The sequence below is a fragment of the Dermacentor silvarum genome, chromosome 8 (assembly GCF_013339745.2).
Source record: "Dermacentor silvarum isolate Dsil-2018 chromosome 8, BIME_Dsil_1.4, whole genome shotgun sequence".
In the NCBI taxonomy this organism is placed as follows: domain Eukaryota; kingdom Metazoa; phylum Arthropoda; class Arachnida; order Ixodida; family Ixodidae; genus Dermacentor; species Dermacentor silvarum.
In genome coordinates, this window is record NC_051161.1 from 15,801,356 (window position 1) to 15,820,726 (window position 19,371).

The window sequence follows — 19,371 nt, forward strand, 5'->3', positions numbered from 1 at the left end:
ACAACAACAGCATCGTGAGCACGACTGACAATGGGAGCTTTGGAAATGACCTGCATACAAAACATGTTACTTGACACACAATAGTATCGTGGACAAACGAAAAAGTATAAAGTGGAACACTTCTTGTAAGCAAAAACTGAAGAACATAATTTTGCACTACTATCGTATTTTTGAGCACATACTCATACCAAAAATAAAAACAATTTAACATTAAATTCGGGTGTGAGATATATACAAATTTACCTGGAGATGTGGCTTCACAGCAGACCACGCTGTGCCGACATGAAGCCACACCTCAAGGCAATGTTTTCTGGCATCCCTTCTCCTCTCTTTCATGGTTGCCCATTCTCCTGCTGCATTAGTAGTCAGCGGATAATGCAAGGAGCGCCAGCAATCCGAAACTCAGATCACGGTGAGCTGCGCTCAACGGCAGTCCTTGACAGCACTGCAGGGACTTATTAGCCTCGCCGAAGAGGTGGGGAACATAGCCACTGGCCGAAGATATGACTGTGGACGAGTGGCGAATCGAGGCTGTTGTTACAAACATTTTAGTGTTGCTATATGCAGTTATTTCCTAGAGTTATACTCTAGAATTGTTTCCATTTTTTTGTTGTTGTTGTTGTAACTGGGGGTACGAGTTATAGGTGGAGGAGAGTTACAGTGGAACCTCATGATACCATTCTGCGTAATACGTTTTTTCGGGATGATAATTTTTTTTTATTTTCCCGATAATACGATTCAGTTGGATAATACGTTGTATAATCCGATTTTTGGATGATACGCTTTATTTTCCGGTTCCCGTGAAGATCGTATCAACGAGATTCCACTGTACTATATGAAAAAAAAAAAAAAAAAAACATACGGTACATATAAAAAATTGGAGGACACTTAAGCTTCGTCTTCAAGAATGGAATGCGATAGCATTATCGGGCCCCGTTCGCATCGTATTTTTCTTTATGAGTAGGCTTCACTGCAACACAGAACTTGGGAAAGCCAGCTTACAAAGACCAAGCTTACACCGATCCCCTTGAAGTCGGCTTCACTTTTAAATAGAAATGCATTGCTTGCAGGACGTTTTTCCAGGGGCAATATAAGTCGTCTAATATTAAAATGTGAAGGCCCTAGGACCTTCTTTTATTAATTGTTTGCTATTGCCCCAACGCACGTGCGTCCAAAATGCATTAGGAAGGCTAAGTCCCAATTTGACCTGCTGCAGATGCGAGCGCCATCTGGATAGGATTTTCACAAGTAACCTACCCGAGCGCGCCGCTGTTGGTATGGTAGAAATGCTGGAAAAGGTGTTTGTGTTTGAGTTTTCTCGTTCATTCAAATTACAATCCGACACCACCATATGTGTAGGTTGTGGGTCGTACTTCGCCATTTTTCTGACCGATTTCACTGTGAGAAATTCAATTTTTGTTCATTAACACCTTGCGCCACGCAGAAGGCCTGCGCGGTCAGGGTAGTTCGGGATGATTTTCTCCTTCACTAACACCTTGCACCACGCAGAGGGCCTGCGCGGTCGGGGTAGTTCAGGATTATTTTTTCCGCCACGGATGCGGACACCCCCGCCGGCGCAGACATAGAATTTTCTGCGACATGGGGCCTTTAACGCTTTCACATAAAAAAATCCGGAGATAGTGTATCCCCCAAACAAAGCATGCCTCCCAAAATCATGCTGACATCATAACAACAGCGAATGAAAAAACAAAAGATTTATTCTACTTAGCCATATCTTTTTCTGTGTTTGCTTTAGTGCCTGAACACTAATGCAATTATCCCTAGTCACTGTAGATACCTTAATAGTGAGAGAACCCAAACTCTTACAGATACAAACATAGCTAATTAGCATAGTTTGTACAGCTTTAGTTATAAAGAGCAACTCGCTAACCCTGTAGTGGGCCAAGGTGTTCATCCTCTTCCACTCTCCTTCAGTCTTGGTCGTTGAGTCTTCATCCGATAAGATCAGACGCCCTGAATTGCCAGTCCTCCATTCTACAAACAAAAAGAACGACAAGCATTGCTTTATGCTATACCTAAATGTTAAACTGCCAAAATCAATGTGCTCATGAAAAAGAATGTGCTAGTGCACTGCTAGCAGTTCCCAGTTGTACACATATCTGCTGCTTTGTGCAACTGGGCCAACTGAACCACATTATAAAGGTGAACTGCTCACTGCACGACAGTTGTAAGACAGCGAAGTAAGAAATGAAGCGTACGCAAGATACAACGTAGTCAGCAGCTTTGGTAAACTGGCAATTTGCATTTTTTTTTCATGTGGGTCAGCTTTGGCAGAAGCTCAGACACTGGAAATGCTCTCAGAAAACTGCAAGCACAGTGATTATAATTCCAAAGTCTAGTGCTTTGGCTAGCAAGCCCACATGGGGAAGGAATTAACATATTTAGAGCGAACAGCTGCCTTTACGGCACTGGCACTTGGTGTTGATGCTGTCCGCTTACTACCCATGCCTCGAATCTGCCTACAACAGCCACCGCAGTGATGTGTAAGGTCCTCACCTTGAATAAACAATAAATGTAGTACATCTCTGGCCCCTTGCCATGTCATGCTATGGTGCACATAGCAGTTGTAAACCAGAAATGAGAAAAAATACGCGAAAATGGCAGCTGTTTGCTGCCTATGATAAATTACCATTATGATGTCGAAAGCTTGAAAGTAAACAAGAAAAGAGTAGGAATAAGCGATACTCATTCCTCCCCATTGTAGACAGCAAATTTATAAGTTTGCTGTCTATAATGAACAACTGCCAAAAGCTGCGACCTCCTCAAATTAATCTTTAACTTTCAAACCTTTGGGATCATAATAGTAACATTCAATGGCAGAAATGGTCACCCAGAAGGGCACGCACCCAAGTCCAGGTCATCCTTGCTTGGCCGCTGGGAGGAAGGCATGTTCTTGTATATGGCGTCCAGTCCTTTATCCTTGACCTGGGACACAGTGTCACAGTCGAGGACCTTCACAGGCGTCTCGTTGTTTTCCCCGAGCTCGTAGCTCAGCTGCGCTATCGAGACGTAGGCTGTCATGCTTTTGTAGTCGATAGACTGCCGGATGAGCTTCTCTTCCGAGAGGGAGTAACGTGCTTCGCTTGTGATGGCGTCCACTGGGCCCTTGTCCACCTGTTGCTTGATGGCGCGGTAGAGCACAAACAGCGGCTCTCCCGCGCACTCCTGCATTGAGGAAAGGAAGCACTGTACCCACACTGCCACGCGGTTGATGCATTTCTACACAAAACCATGTTAAATTGTGGACCTGAGAAGGATTTCACAATTTCCCAGGAATACGTGGCATGGACTGGAATGATATTAAATGCTAGTCTACATAAGCTAGAAAACCAAAGCACATGTAAAGAAAACAGTGTAAGAAGATAACATATAGAAAAATTGGCAGTTTCACCCAAAGGACGAAGCATTCACAGCAATAGCAAGGTTTACCATTGTGTTTGAACTCTTTAAATGGTGCTCTAGGCACGGGTGAAACTACATGCGGATGCAACTTCAATACAAGTTTCAACATACTGTGCAGGGTCTGTGATGGAATTGCACAGGCTTCACTGTGCTGGCCTGTAAAGCGTGATGCCAGCGAAATCACATCCTTTTCATATTGTGAGCAGTAACATTTTTTTGCACTTAATAGTCAGAAGATTCGAGCCATGATGGCTGAGGAGTGAACCAACTAACAAAACAACAAAATAGTGGCATGATCTGGCTTGATCTGGCTTTGTCTAGCTACACGATGGCAATTATGACAGGCCTGCCAGTGGTGGCTGTGGACATGCCACATAGGAATCATTTAGCGACACTCTCAAAAGAAAATATTTAGGATTGTTTCCTAATAGGCAGTACCCATGGCATAGCACCTATGCGGAGTTTGTTACTCTGAATGTTCAAAAGTGACCGTCAACCCTAAGTTTTCGAGGTATTCAAGGAGCACATTTATTTTCAAGGAGCTTTAAGGGACCTTGAACGTCCCGTTTCCAAATTTAAGGGTTTTCGAGGATTTCAAGGAGGTGTACGAACCCTGACTGTGGGTATTTGATGTGGTAAAACCACCTCACAAAATATTCAAGACAGTACGACACGACGGGGGTGGTGGTCACATGTAAACTCTTACCTCCAGGTATGGCTTCACGGCAATGCACAGCGGAAGGCCGCAAAGCCGCACTTGGAGGCAAAATTTGCGTTGGCATAGAGCTGCACCACACTTCAACAAACCTGTACTGAAAGCGGTGATAACTATCAAAACAACACATGATTGTTTCTGGCACTTTTTCGTATGCCAGTAACAGTAACAAGTTATTTTTATGCAGATGTGACCATTTTTGTGGGCAGTTATTTGTGTGGGTATATGCACAGTATTTTTTTCCTTAATGTGGTGCATTTGGCAGTGTGAGTTGTATGTGTTAGTGAATTATTCACATGAAAATGTGGTACATGATGACACAGTGAACCGAAGAATGTCCCCTTCATGATAAACAAAAGAGGGTTGGCGAAGGTTAGGCAAAAGTACGCAAGTTTAAACTTAGGGTGAAAAAAATGCAACGTTTCAATTATCAGTAAGTTGTCACATACGAGTAATTTATTGAGTACGCAAGCGTGAAATGCCTTCAATAAGATAACTCTGCTTACCCGTAGGAACTTGTAGAGCAAAAATGTGAACCACGCTGAAAGCATTTTTTCCGCTACAGACTCAGTCCTGCAAGCAAAACAATAAAAGCATTATGCCTCGCATTCACAGCTCCTCATTTCCTATAATTTAGAAATGTTGTTTCCGTGTGAATACTTACCTTCGTAGAAGTAGCTTTGGATGACTCTTGCCTTCTATGCACTTTTCAATGAGTTCTGCTAACAGTGTCTTGAGGATACTGTTAAAGAAAAAAGAGAGAGAGGGAGACAAGCGATGGAGATGTTAGTTTGAGTTTTCAAGTAGCTATGTGAGACAGTAATCACCGAATCTGTCACAAGTGTTGGTTCTGAAGTGAGAAGATGAAGATCCACTCACTCTGTACAATACTCCATCTTGCCCTGCAGTGTCACCATGATTAACGATGCAACGCTCACCCTGAAAGAAACAAGCGATGGCAAGAAATGTCAAATACAGGGTGACGAGGTCAATCAGGGGAAACAGGCAGATAGTGCTCTCCAAGCAGGCCAAATAAATTGCTTGCCTTGTCTATAAATAGCCCGAAACAAGTGAAGATTTCATCCAGTCGCTCTCCATAAAAATCTGACTGAATTTGATTCGCTTATGCATATTATAACTTCATACAGCACTCAGAATAAAACAGTCATTTAACAGCACATAGTTTACACAAGAAGGCAGCTTGGCAATGAAGTTAGTTGATAACCCACTCGCTTCATTGGGCATGCACTTTATGTGTTTTATTTTACTGTTAATTGGAATATTGCTGTATGTTTACCTCTCGTACTGCCTTTACAGTGAATAGAAAGCTCAATTGTACTCATTGCCTATTTGTCCTTGACCATACAACCATTCTGCTCACAGAAAACTTGCCCTAAGCACTGTGCACAGGCAGTATTATCATATTATTTCAGTATCACTAGACCCATATTGCCAATATGTTTTTCCTTTGAACTAACTTGAATTAGCTTTTCAATAATGACAGCGCTATGCATGATACTATGTGCAAAACAGCCTTCACAACATAGCACCAGTCTACGCAGCCTACATAAAACCAACGGCTGAGAGGCACCCACTGACTACAAACCAGCAAGCAAGCGCCCGTTCATAACACTGTGTGCAAGAATTGAGTGAGAAAGGTGCTCACCTGTCACGCATTGAGAAGTACCGGTTGGACTCCAGAGTTCTGATGAACAGAAGGAGAAAAGTCTTGTTCATGACGAGCTGGCCAAAATACCAAAGTCCCTTCTCCATGCACTGCTTTTTCACAGCGTCGATCTGGAATGGAAAGGACGTCACATTCCACTATCAATTCTTGGACACAAATTACGTGACTTTCCTGCGGGTGAATGCTGAACACTCATAGACTTTTTTGCAGTCACATTCATCCTTAAGATCTCTCTGTATGCAGTAGTCATGTGAATTAAAAATAAACTTAACAGCTTTGTTAATTATCACTTCAATGATCAACAGTTTCTTATATGATGGTGCAAAAATGCTTCAGCTAGAGCTTACAGCATTGGCAATGCTTTGGCAGTGCCTTTTTTTTATTATTATTATGCAATGACAAGTGGAACCTCATATGATCTTTTTAAGGAGTTCATAAACTCCCTCCTCAAGAAGTAATTGTCATATATTAGACAACAGTAACTCTTATTTTTCTAAGAACAAAGTTAACAAGAGAGTAATATTACGTCTTATATTTTTTCATCACTTAGTTTTATCGCTGTCACAGCTGGTTTAGCAATAATAATAATGAGCAGTTACCTCAGTCAATAGTTACACAACAAGGGTATACTACTTGCAAGAGCATGAGTAACTAAAGGAGTTGTGTAATCAAAAGTACATCCTAGACAAGCAGGCGGGCTGAGCTGACCTGCATGTCTCTGAGCACTGGGTGATCCTCCACATTGGGGAACAGAACTTTCATTGTGTATGCCCTGTAGTCGAGGAATGGAATGCCCCCCGCTGTCAGGTCACTTGTGAGGTCGGTCATCTCAGTCTGAAGCTCGGCAAAGGCTGAAACATGAAATGAGACGGGTCAGCACAGTGTAAAATCAGTTAAAGTAAGAACCTGCGCAGCATAAGGATTAAATACAAGCAAGAACCAAAAGCAACTGCTGCTGAATGAAACTTAACTAGAGGTCATTTGCAGGCTGCTATCATAGTACAGTTAGGTATCCATTATTAGGAAATGGTTAACCCAACCTGCATTTCAATTCAAACACATCTAAATATCCCCAAAGGTGGCTCTGCATGTTAAATATTTCTTTGAATTTCTACAGTATGATCCACTGTTAAAGGGAAGACTTAATTTGTATTCTGCCATCAATAACGGCTGATACACAATGAAGGCTTGTTGATAATTTTTTTATGCATGGATGTTTGCCTATAGCTTTATGTCAGTCAATTTCTCGCGACATAGTCAAATAAGTATTGTAGTTATAATGCATATATTTGGTGAACATTATGGTGAACAGGTAGGTGTTCCCTTTAAGAGTGGACCGTACTGTATGACAGATAATCTGGCCCAATTATACATGTTCCGTTTCGGTCAAATCAACAAAAACAAAACATAACTGCCCCAAATCACCAATATTGTGCATGCTGTACTGTGGGGAGCCAATCTATTGTGTCTGCCCAACTCCAGGCCTACCCGCCTACACTATTCTCAAGGCAGGTGAGCTGAAAAGCCTAACTTCACAGCCACCTTTCCAGCCCTCTGGAAGCGGCCTCACCTTCTTTGCACTCGCTGGCCACACGCAGCTCAAGCACATCCATCTGCTCTTGCATGGTCTTGAGCACACGGCTGCTTTCAGTAGACTTGCGGCGGTACGCGATGAGGATGACAAACACAATGACCACGAGTACGCCGACGCCCACGCTGACCCCAATGATGGCCGGGACAGGCACTGCACTCTCGGGCCCCACGGGGATGTCATAGCTCAGCCGGCCAATCATGAACTTGAGCTTGTCACCGACCTCCACCTGCATCGCATAATGGTACACTTGGTGAGGCTTAAGACACATGACAAAGGGACTCACATGCCAAAAAAAAAAAAAAGAAGTGCAACAGTGAAACATTGAAAGCAAACTTGCAATGGAGAGAGCGCACTTGCTTCACACAGCCTGAACAAGTGACTGCACATATTGCCATCTGTGAGGGTTGCCGTGAAAGGTAGTAGCAAAGCTGGGTCACTTTCTCCCAACCATAACTTAGTGGCCATCCTTCAGCACTATACAATTCTGCATGCACGAATACAGGTACCACAGCTTCTTTTGGTGCAAGACCAGCTATGTGTCAATGTGTTGAAATGAAATGTGGAAAGGCCACAGGAAAAATGCATGCATGCAAGCAAGTGTGCACGCACAAACTTGCACTACATTCACACAGACATACACACTTAGAAAGTTTCTTGAGAGGATGTGCTCACCACTGAGCTTACTTCACTCACAGCAAAATATTCTGCAAAATTTTCTGAAGTTCTAAATACCACACTTCAACCTTTCAAAGCATGCTGAATCTTGTGAAATACTATGAACAACTGTTCAATGCCTTAGAAAGCCACCGGAATGAAGAAAAAGAAAGGGGAGAAAGAAAAAGAAGTACCAAAAAAACAGCATTAACCTCAGTACATGTTTTCAGCTATAGTGGATGAAACTACTGAAGCAATTTTGAGTCTGCTCATGTAGGAATTTGTAGTAATAAGATACAGTGGAAGTCGAGCATTCCAACTAATGGTGTTTTTCAGCCAGACACGTTTCTCTGTGAAGCTATAAAAAACCTTGAATCGGTGCCAAGATGAAAGAGGGGTGGCCATAAAGAAAGAATGTAATGACCCTGACACACGTTGAAGTGCTTGTTTGTCCCCAAAACCTGCTCAGCTTACAGACGCAACTCAGCAGCTGCTCTTGAGATTTATCGACCTACGCTGTCGACAAGGGTTGGCTATGCTGCGGCACTCAAAAACAACTTGTGTTATCGGCTGAACATAAGAGCTGCCTCTGATATGGACATCGGTAATTCAGGCCAGCAGACATAATGCAGTTGCCAAGAGGAGAGGCATCGCTGATGGTTGGAGGTGCGCAGCGATGAGCTTTCTTTGAGACATCACAGCCCTGCGTATGATTGCCTGGTGCAAGTGGTTGAAGAGGCAAAGCAACTCAACTTTTGACATCTCTTTTTGCAGGCACAACGACATCACATGAAGTCAATTCTCAGATGATGTCAACATCAAAGGGTGAGTCCACATTCCAAACGCTGTTCTCACATAGCTAATCTTAAACATTGCCAGCGTTTAAGCACCTAGACACAAATCGCCACTTTTGAATGATCACAGAATATTTACACAATGCCGGTAGCAAACATTATTGTAGGAATAAGATGCCTAAGCCGCACTGGTGCTCCATCATACACTGTGTGCATGTTTAAGAGACAAGCATTACCTGCATGCTACTTTTCTAATAGGATGTAAGCAGGTTTCCACGTTATTGCCACATTTGTGCTCTTTGCCCAGAACATGCATTAGATGCCTGTCCTGAGGAATGTCCTATGCATTTATGTGCTGGCTAGATCTGTCCTTGCATTGGACACTGTTACATTACACATTGATTCTAAATTCTGTTGCCAGTGGTACCATCTGGTTGGAATGAAGTATAAACACATTTAAGGCGCAATTATTCAAATCTGATAAAATATTGACGCCTAAGTACTCGCTAAATGTGCAGTGGGCACAGCCTTTCGTTTTTAAATGTGTTCGCTGTTCTCAGTGGTGAACATAATGTGAAAGTGTGTGTGCCGTGGTTTAAGCTGCATGTGTTTAATTCCTGTCCAAAAGTGTACAGTTCTACCATCTACATACAGGTCTTGATGTGCATTGCTAAACAATGGATTGATATAAACAGAAACCCAAATTTCACACAGGAAAAGTGACCTAGCAATACTTTCAGGAAGTGTTTCAGGAAGATTTAAGCCCTGCATGAATGTATGTTGACTAATGTGAAACATGAATACCAGATCCATGTTTATACATGTTTACAGCAAAAATGAGATGGTACACATAAATGTGCCACCTCTTCCTTCTGTGTGTTGTCTGAACCAACTAGCCCGTCTGATTTACTGTAACTGAGAAGTACAATACACTTATTCAGTTTACAACATGAAATGAACTAATGTAATACCATGCAGTCCTGCATTTTTATTTTTGACAGCTAGCTATCAAGGCTATTTTTGGAAGTGCCTGTGTTATCTGTCCATTGAGCACTCTGTGTATCTTCTAAACTGTTATCAGAGGGAAAAAAAGTTAGTTCGGGAAAGTACCAACAGACTGCATGCATTATAATTCTCAAGCTAGTAAACACGTGTAGAGATGTGGACCCCCACGACAGCCGAGCATAGGCCAGGGGACATCTCTACCCATTAGAAAAACCGGTGGGTTCCCGGCGGCACCGGGATTTGAACTCGGTACCTCCCGCATACGAGGCGGATGCTCTACCGCTAGGCCATCGCTAGGCCATCGCTGCGGTACTTGATGGCAATAGGACATTAGCAACTTCACCTTGCATACACACATGGCTTTGTTGAACTTGTAATGCACCCCTTTGTAACAACATTTAAGTATTCTGCGCTAGCTTAGACTTAGTTTTTACCAGCAGTACTATCATTTAGAGGCGCTTTACCCCCCCGCTACATACTATGTGAATCGCAGCAGATACGTGTGTCAGACACACTGCAATGCCAGTGATATTTAATGCATTGCTACTTTTCTCTTCAGCAGAGATATTGTTTTTATGTCAACTATACTCTTATTTTTTCACAGTTGATTACATCTTTAGTATTTTTAGTGATATTTTAAAAACACAATTGGCAGTTGTGGTTTCCAGCAAGATTGAAGAATTTGCGTGTGCTGTGCATGAGAACCCTAGCGAATTTCAGCCAGCATCAGTCCCACTTGATTGCATCTTTTTGAACCTGCCTTAGTCATGCTAGACCTACACATACACTTACACAGAGACCCTGCTTTATCAATAGATAGACTTCTGGCAAATAACCTTCCTAGTCACTGCAGTAACCTGCATCTATGATCCAATATGTCATATTTCCTGCTTTGGTCAGGTGGGTGGAGAAATTTTACTACTTATTGAAGCAGGGCCCAATAGCCCTGCTTCAATAATAAAAATAGTAATAGCTACTACCTGTATTACCAGATAAGAAATATCCTCTCTTGCCAATACACTACGTGCACCCAAATCTTTTGAACCAAGCTTTGGATCAGTTTTCCTTTTGATTGCAACTTGCAGTGATAAGAAATGAGCACTGGGAATATGACTGGCAACAAATTTTGCAGCAATAACACTTTAGTGCTTACTCAAAATTTGGATGCTTTGTTTTATAACAATGTACAAACCTACAGGCCACTGCTTTCGCAACCAAGGCTATCGACAGGCTATGTTGCGCAGCTACTAATGCCTTAACCATATGCAACTACTTCCACACGCTGCTGCTTTTGTCCCATGTGAAATCCCATTCCAAAAGTTCTGACACTCGTGTTAATTGGTCTTCGCATCTACTGATAGCAGCACGCACTTTCCTGCTTACGTCATTATTTGTTCACTTCCACACCATGCCACCTTTGGCAGATACATGGTGATGTGCAGTTCATGTGTGTATGTGTTGTTACATGACAATCCTAGAACTTGGATTGCACCTGAGATAAACTGCACCATTTCAGCCTCTTCTCGATCTTTTAGTTCCAGGGGTGCTACAGGAACTTGCTATGCGGTCAGGAAAGTCCACATGGTTACAAATGCAGTGGCCCGCACGCATATAAAAGAGGTTGTACTCGCATGTGAATATTTGTTATGTACGAATAAAGTCTTTTATTTTGAAGTGCTGGTGCTGCTTTCTGCATTTATTCAAAAACATCTAGTAGCCCAAGACAAGTGTGTGCTGGCTGGCTGTATTTGTATTTGCATTTTTTAACAAATAGCATAGTTTAACAGCAAGCAAACAGCAGAGTCCAAAGCAATGCAAATTTTGTTCCATTACTAAGCATGTTGCAGAAGCTTACCTCAGTGATATTTCTCAATCATTAAGCACTGACACTACCAGTCTGCACTAGTGTTAGTGTGTTAAAAACATACTCTAAAGTGCAGCCAACTAAAATAAAAATTGAAAACCTAGGCAAGCACATTGCTCATCTAATAGTTAAGGCACTCTCTGCTATTAGACCCTGCACTACGCTTGCGTGAAAAAAATTGTGAAGGTTGGTTCAAAAGCTGACTAAACATTTGTTCAGTTCAATAACATTCTTGTGCCTACAAAAGGAACCACCGCACTATGGATATGGGAGAGTGACCCAATAGCTATATTAATTTTCCACTGGCTGTATGCATGCTCCTCTGAAAGTGTTGAGAACTGACAGGAATAGCTAGTTCAATGGTGTAAACATTACACAGGTGAATAAAAAAAAGAAAGAACTGGACAACAAAAAGAATAAAGATGGGAAACCATCAAATACTGATGTAGAAGCTTTCTTGTTGGTTGTATTCATTCCACCACAAGCTGCAGGTTACTGCGAAGTGCTTCTACTGCAGGTTACTGCGAAGTTTATTTATGTATCGAAATGACAATACTCTGTTGCAATGTGTGTTGATGTTTGCAGCAGCTGGGCCATATACCGATGGCTTCATGCTTAGAAGCAAGTGCCTCAATCGCCTCTTGTATGATAGCACAGACTGATTAAAAAGATTATTACTGGTAACTAAGCCACCAATTATGGGCATTCCAATTCAATGTTATGCACCAACTGTACAAAAACCTAACATTTTCAGGTAACTTCAATTTCAAGCTTTGACCTTGCTTCCTATAATCTGATAAGCTCAAGGTTCCTATGTGTGTGTTAAGCCCACAGCCAAAAACTATAATCGTGTTCTAATGTTGAGTGACTCATACTATTTGTCCCTGCTGACACATCATGTTCTTGACGTGTGGAAACGAAGTCAACTGATTTACTCAGTGGCTCACCATTACTTCAACTCCATTATAGTGTGCTGTGCTTCTCACAAAACTGACAAATGTCACAAAGCCATGAGTGCAAGCATTCATTCCATGCAGGTTCAAGGAGTGTGTTTGTTGGCAAAAGCCAACATCATTTTCTTGTACTTTATTGAGTATGAAAGAGCAAAAAACAAAGCAATAAAACATGCATACAAATATATAGCAGAATGCAATAAATGCAGACAAAGAAGTAGGATGACGCCTCTGACAAATCGTCACATTGTGTTGTAGAGTCCAGATACCAAAATCAGTTGCACTGCACTATGCCTTCGCACGTTCTGATCAACGTGTCGGAAAATGTTTGAATTTGATGGCCTTTATCAGGTGATCTGAGTGTAGATAATGTGGCTGCGGAGATGCCAGCTATAGGAGCCTTTTCCCTGAGGATGCTACCACCACGCCAAGACGATGTCTTTATCTCCTTTACAATCCTTCTATAGAATTTTCCCACAGTGACCCAAATAATTGTCAAACTTACTTCTTTGTGACCAATTCCGCAGCAAAGCATTTAACGTGTGTCGTCACAGAAGCGCTGCCCATACAGGCCAGAGAATACTTGATTGATTACCACAATTGTACAATAACACACGAGACTGCTACACATTTCACAAATTTGTTATAGGGTTCTGTCAGGTGTCACGATGAGTAACAATTGTGAGCAAATGAATAATGTTTTCGAAGCTGCACAACAAAAATCTCGCTAGATGCACTGCACAAGGCAATGGGACAGGAAATGTTCATTACTTGGTCAAAAGCTAAAATTTGTTCAAAAGTTTGTGTTTAACAGAATTGACAGAACCAGTTAGTTATGTACCAGTTGTACTAACAATAACAATCACTTTATGAACTCATAAGTGCAGGCTATTAGTTTACAAACAAGGTTAACAGTATTCATGTTGTACTATATTAGTACTATAGTATGTAGTACATGGTTTGCATTCCCTGCTGCGTCAGACTTGCAGTATGCATCACTACCGCCCCCGCATTTAGAGCGGCTCCTTCTTCGAGCCTTTTCATCTCTAATCGGTTGTGCTGACAGACGTGGTTCTGGGGCTCGTGCGGTTGTAGTGGAGCCAACCAATCAAGAACTCGAGATTGCCGCTTGTCACCTGAAACAATGTTCGCCATCTTTTGACTTAGTCACTTGCCCAGCAAATCTGCCAAGGCGGCATAAGCCTAGGCAAGCATCAACCACAGTTCCCAAGGATTTACTGCAGAGAGAGCAAGGTTTCCAGCTTCAATAAAACCTAAAGAACATAAGGCGTAACATGTGGTTTGCAAAATAAAATGAAATAGTTGTGAATGTCGTGAGTCAACAAAGGAAAAGAATGTCGCAAAAGAATGAAAGTAACCATGGTGCCAGACGGGCACTTCCGATCAAGATTGAGCCCGATCGGGATTAAATTTCTCAATTACAATTGGCTCCTTTGCACAAGCTATGAAAGGGGGCCAATTTGGCAATGTCAATGGAGTAATTCAATCTCAATAGGGCTTGATTGCAATTGAAAGTGCCACGTGGTACTGGATTATAAGAAAGCGTGTGCCCGAAAGCAGGAGGAAAACTGTTTGAGGAAGTGACGAATCGAATGCTTTGGTATAGGTAGCAGGTGGTCCTGACAAGGCTGACACCTGACAGTCTAAAAGAAAACTGCAATTAGGTGTCCCATGTTGACACAATGTCCAGCACACATTTCTAGCAATTTTCTATCCTATACTCACAAGACAATCAATTAAATATTCGGGTGAAATCCAAATTAAAAGTAAGCATTGCAAACAATGTCTTTATAACCTTTCGTACAACAGTAATGTGCTGTGGGTCAGCAACACAGAAAAAAACTGCAGACGCATAATTTTTAATGTATAGAAGTGTAGCGCACATTTAAGCTGAGAATAACAAGAAAAAAAGAGAAAGGAATACGCGCTGTGTTCATGTAGACAGCAAAGTGATTAAAAGAAGTGGCAAGAAGAAGTGAGAAAAGAAAGGATGATAGACCGAGTCAAAAGAGGAGAACGTACCACGACTTGTGGGATCTGGTTGCGGTCAGGGTTCCCATTCCTGTCCTGGGCCGGCGGCTGGTCCGTCGGCGGACGGCAGGTGAGCTGCACCCGCGACAGCGAAGTCACATTACAGATGCTGGTCCCAATGCGCACAATCACGTCAGACTCCTGGCATGCCCGGTCCAGGTTGTTACCCTGAAATAACAAGAGATGACAAAGAAGGGACTGTCAGAAACGCAGAACAAGAGGAAAAATCTGGAAATATAGCAAAACATTTTAAAAATGAAACCGACAGTGCAGTAAATGTTAGCTAAAATACATGAAGTATGAAAATTGATCATTGTAGCCACTAACTGGTAATCATATGACAAGCCACTGCAGATTACATTAGGATCAATGGAGACGGGGCTGGGGTTGGTCACAGCCACGTCTTAATTGATCTATGTCTTAAACAGGTATATATTAATGTGGTTCTACTGTATATAGGCTGCCCACTTTCTGTGACAATGTCAGAAGTTAGGGGTGCTGTACCCTTTAAATATTATTCACAAATCTCACATTTATTTATTGCAAAGGTCCAGCTTGTAGTTGTGACAGAACAGGACTTGGCAAACCTAAACATCTCAAATTAATGCAAATATTTGGCAGGCCACTGCTAAATTTATTACCGCAACTCTAGAAGTGATGACAGGTTGACTATGATGAGTTGTCCAGTATAGATGAAGATACTGCCCATGAAATAAGGCCATAATTTTATATCAAGACACAGACCAAATAATGGTTTGTTAACTTCAAATATCCTTCTGTCTTTCTATATATAAAAAGGAGCCAACGAATGTTGAAGAACCTGTTTCCAATGTTATAATAGCTCTGGCTATAGAGGTTTGATTTGCACAAGCTGCTGGTCTATGGTTAGGGCACACTTCATGTCCCATTCCACTCACATTGATGGTAAGGTAGTCACTCTTGTAGTACTTTATCTGGTCCTTCTCCGTGAAGGGGAAATACTCAGGGTCTGGGAACATCTGGAAAGGTGGGAAGCCCTTGGTAGACCACAGATTTCGCACTTGCTCAACGGCGTCCATGCGGAAGCCGTACTCCAGCTCCACGGGGACGTCTGGGTTGCCTCCGAACGAGAGCTTGTCCTTAGGAACCGCTGGGCTCTTGCATTTCATCTGCTGGGCTGAGTCTGGGATGCATCTCTGCACATTCGGTAATATGAAGTCAGGCAGGCTGACAAAGCATAAATAATGGTCGAACAAGTCAGTTAGAGGATCTTAAAACAGGGTCACTTCTGTCTTAGAGATTGCGTTCCTCTTCACCCACATCTTAGTGAAACGGTTTTTTAGCCTGCATTTCTTACCTTTTTTTGGACTGTCTTGCATCATTTTTAACTGCATTAATGTGTCTTAAAGTGTGAATTTTTTAATGACACTAGCGAACTTTCATTTTATCTAAAAAGCTTAAATGTTCAATTCACTTGTCTGCACCTCATGCTTAGGAGAAGGTTAAGCCATCAGAGGCACCTAATCAGAAGTGGATGCTGTATCGAAAAGTCAAGAAAAACGGGGAACCATGTCATTGCTGTTGACTGTTAAGATCATGAAAGCTGAACAACTACTGTAGGAACACCACTGTCACTGCAATGTTGATATACTACACGTTTTACCACATCTATAAGGTTTCATTGTTTGCCATATCTTCTGAAAGTCCTAAGCAGCACTGTATATTTTCAATTATGCTTTCCTATTTTTAACAAGCTGCAAGTTATGCAACTACCCTGGTTTCGTGTTAGCACATATTTCATGCATTACAATTGCAATCAGGGTCAATGCTTACTTGCAAAGCCAGAAGAACGAGAGAGGAAGAGGGGGTAATGATGTGCCCACTTACACTGTAGTGTTCCTCGCCGTCGAGAGTGATGTACATCATCGGCTCCTGAACTGCGTTCAAGTTTCGCCCCTTGACAGTCACCGTGATGCCGCCACTGCAAACAAACAAAATTATGTAGTCCTCATTCCATGACCTGGTCGTTACAGGACAAATCTGAGACCATGGTTGGATGTCTGTGCATGGCAAGCTACATTCACACAAGTCAATAAGTACCTAGGCTACCTTCAGCTAACATCATCTGTGCAATGTAGCAATGAGCTCACAACTTTTTTTTTTGTTTATGCCCCTCACAATAACACAGCCTAAAAGAAAGCACCACAGCAAGTGACTCTTACAAGTATCATGACTAGTAAAGACCGAACCAGACTCAGCATTTCTGTCGTCAGCTGGCACTGCATTAATCTATAACAACATGGTGCTAGGCAGCAAGCCAAAACGCTGAGCCGAATGCCGAAATTTGGACACGCCAGTGCTGAGTGGTGCCAATTCACTTAACCTCAACCAGTGCTGGTATAAATACTGAACATGGATTGGCTTTAAGTGATCCTTCAACATGATTACAAATAGAATGTGCAGCTGCAACTTAAAACACTTTTCTATAGTGCCCAGCATAACTACTTGACCACACCAAGAAGGTGCCATCAGTGTTTCCTTTATTATTTTCTTTCCAGCACACATTTGTCGAGTTTTTCTCTTCTTGTAAGTCTGTGACCTAATAACCTTGTGACCAACAGATGTAAGCCTGTGATCCTTCTGAACCAGAGAGAGAGAGAGAGAGGTTTATTTGCAGAAAGGCAGAGAGATCGGCTTGAGCGTTAGTTCTTCTAAACCATGTAAATGCCTGCAAGACTGTGGCCCGTAGGAGTTCTCACCTTGGAATTCCTCGTGGGACGCTGGAGTGCCTGGCAGAGCCAGACTCCACCTTCTCAATCTCGGGATCCTCAACGTAGAGGTAGATGTAGTCCTCAAAGAGACGCAAGCCCTTGTCAAACTTGACCCGCACCTTGCCCTCATTGAACGTCGTCGATGCACTGGTGTTACAGCTCACCACGTTTGGCTCTCGCCTGCCAAGAGATGAGAAAAGGTAGCGTTACTGACGAAAACGCCTTGTGCTTGGTGAAACCTTCAGGACATAGAGCTTCATTAATAATGCACGAATACAATCCCCCAAATAATGTGCTGTATATCAGAAGAAAATAAAAGTGCGTGCAAACAAAAATTGTAGCACGAGATATATTATAAACCCCCCCAATAAAGACAGGCACCAGGAAACAGCTCTCCATGCAAAGTTATGACTTACGTGATGATCTGGCAGGGCATTCCCCCAACAAATGCTTCAGCATGACTGCCAGCGTCCATGTGTAGACCCCAGATGAGCAACCTTGTGCCTCCAGACTTCGGCCCCTTGCTTGGGTTTATCGAGGTAATTCGTGGGTTCTGCAAGGACAGTTGAAGGAAGCGTGTATAGAGGTGCAATGACCTCTGCAGGCTGACGGCGCACAGACACTTGGTAACGAGATTTTTCTAAATATCTTTAACAAAAAGTGATTAACCGAAAATACAGTCCGTTCCAGGCATGCCAAAAAGCAGAAAAGGCACTTACCACGAAAGAGTAATTCTGCTTCGACTTGGCCGTGTAGTCGTTGAGGACCTTGACAATGACGGGTCCCGAGATGGTGCCACTCGGGGGGCTCGTCGTCAGGTTTCGAGGGCTCTCGATCTCACACACAATTCTGCGAGAAATGACCAGAGTACACTGTAAATCTCCTTGTCATGACTACTACATCAGATATCACACCGAAAGGCCACCTACTGACTCGCTCCTCTAAAACTGCCAGAATTAGTCATTTAAATGCTTCATATATAAATTAACCTAAACATAAATCAGAAAATAAATAAACTGTTCTGTTCATTCATGGTCAGTACAAATCAACACACTAGCAATAAAAAAAGAATTTTTTTTTTTTATGACTCCTTGCGTTAGCAACGCTTTCATAATGACTAATTCCACAATATTTGCCTTGTGCCCATGAATTGAGATAACATGAGTCTTCAAATATCTCTTCATACATATATATATATATACACACGCACACGTTGACTCACCTAGTAGTCTTGACATACAAGTCCTTGTGGGGGACGCAGGGAATTTGGGCAAGGGAGACTCCGTTGACCTCCTTGGACACGTGAATGCCGTTCTGGATATCCTGGAAGACTCGGCCAAGGTTGTAGCCCTCGATGGTGATGTTGGTGCCACCTTCCCAGGGCCCAGATGTTGGGTAGATCTGAGGTGCAAGAAGTGCATCAGTGATGATTGAATGAATGAGATTCTGGGGTTTTACGTGCCAACACCACGATTTGATTATTAACCCCATACAGTGAAGAAGAGCAGGTGGACTGGAGAATGCACGATGTCCCTTAATAACTATAATCTGTTTTCTGTAATATGCATACATTTCTATAACCCTTCCAATTGATTACAAGCAAATGCTGGTAAACAACTGGCACTCAAAATTTTGTGGTATCATAATGATTAGGAAAGTAATAGCGCTGGGTAGACAAGGACACAAAGAAGAACACGACACTGGCGCTGTTGTGTCCTTGTCTACCCAGCACTGTTATTTTCCTAAACATGAATTCCCACAAACTCGCCCAAGTTTCTATTCTAGTACAGTATCATAATGAGTTTCATGAAATTTGTGAACCATGTAGTATTGGCGAGACTAAGACCTGACATTGTTTTTGTAACAATGCAAACCAATTT

The 19,371-nt window shown here is 42.3% G+C and overlaps 1 protein-coding gene and 1 long non-coding RNA gene across 9 annotated transcripts in view; one reads left to right on the forward strand and one right to left on the reverse strand.

Annotated features, from left to right (window-relative positions):
- Window positions 1–19,371, reverse strand: part of LOC119460676 (plexin-A4-like) — a 356,289-nt gene that overhangs the window by 10,653 nt on the left and 326,265 nt on the right. For all 8 annotated transcript variants that reach the window (XM_049672066.1, XM_037721722.2, XM_049672065.1 and 5 more), the window contains 15 exons: window positions 18,714–18,892; window positions 18,211–18,340; window positions 17,908–18,044; window positions 17,480–17,671; window positions 16,608–16,701; window positions 15,659–15,916; window positions 14,733–14,909; window positions 7,396–7,645; window positions 6,534–6,676; window positions 5,805–5,935; window positions 5,018–5,077; window positions 4,803–4,880; window positions 4,645–4,711; window positions 2,868–3,186; window positions 1,892–1,995 (listed from right to left, as the gene is read on the reverse strand). In XM_049672066.1, coding sequence (XP_049528023.1) covers window positions 1,892–1,995; window positions 2,868–3,186; window positions 4,645–4,711; window positions 4,803–4,880; window positions 5,018–5,077; window positions 5,805–5,935; window positions 6,534–6,676; window positions 7,396–7,645; window positions 14,733–14,909; window positions 15,659–15,916; window positions 16,608–16,701; window positions 17,480–17,671; window positions 17,908–18,044; window positions 18,211–18,340; window positions 18,714–18,892 — 2,319 coding nt within the window. The remainder of the gene's footprint in view (window positions 1–1,891; window positions 1,996–2,867; window positions 3,187–4,644; window positions 4,712–4,802; window positions 4,881–5,017; window positions 5,078–5,804; window positions 5,936–6,533; window positions 6,677–7,395; window positions 7,646–14,732; window positions 14,910–15,658; window positions 15,917–16,607; window positions 16,702–17,479; window positions 17,672–17,907; window positions 18,045–18,210; window positions 18,341–18,713; window positions 18,893–19,371) is intronic.
- On the forward strand, window positions 8,380–11,546 carry LOC119460678 (uncharacterized). Its single transcript, XR_005193881.2, has 2 exons — window positions 8,380–8,739; window positions 8,848–11,546. It is a non-coding gene; the product is annotated as an uncharacterized LOC119460678 (long non-coding RNA).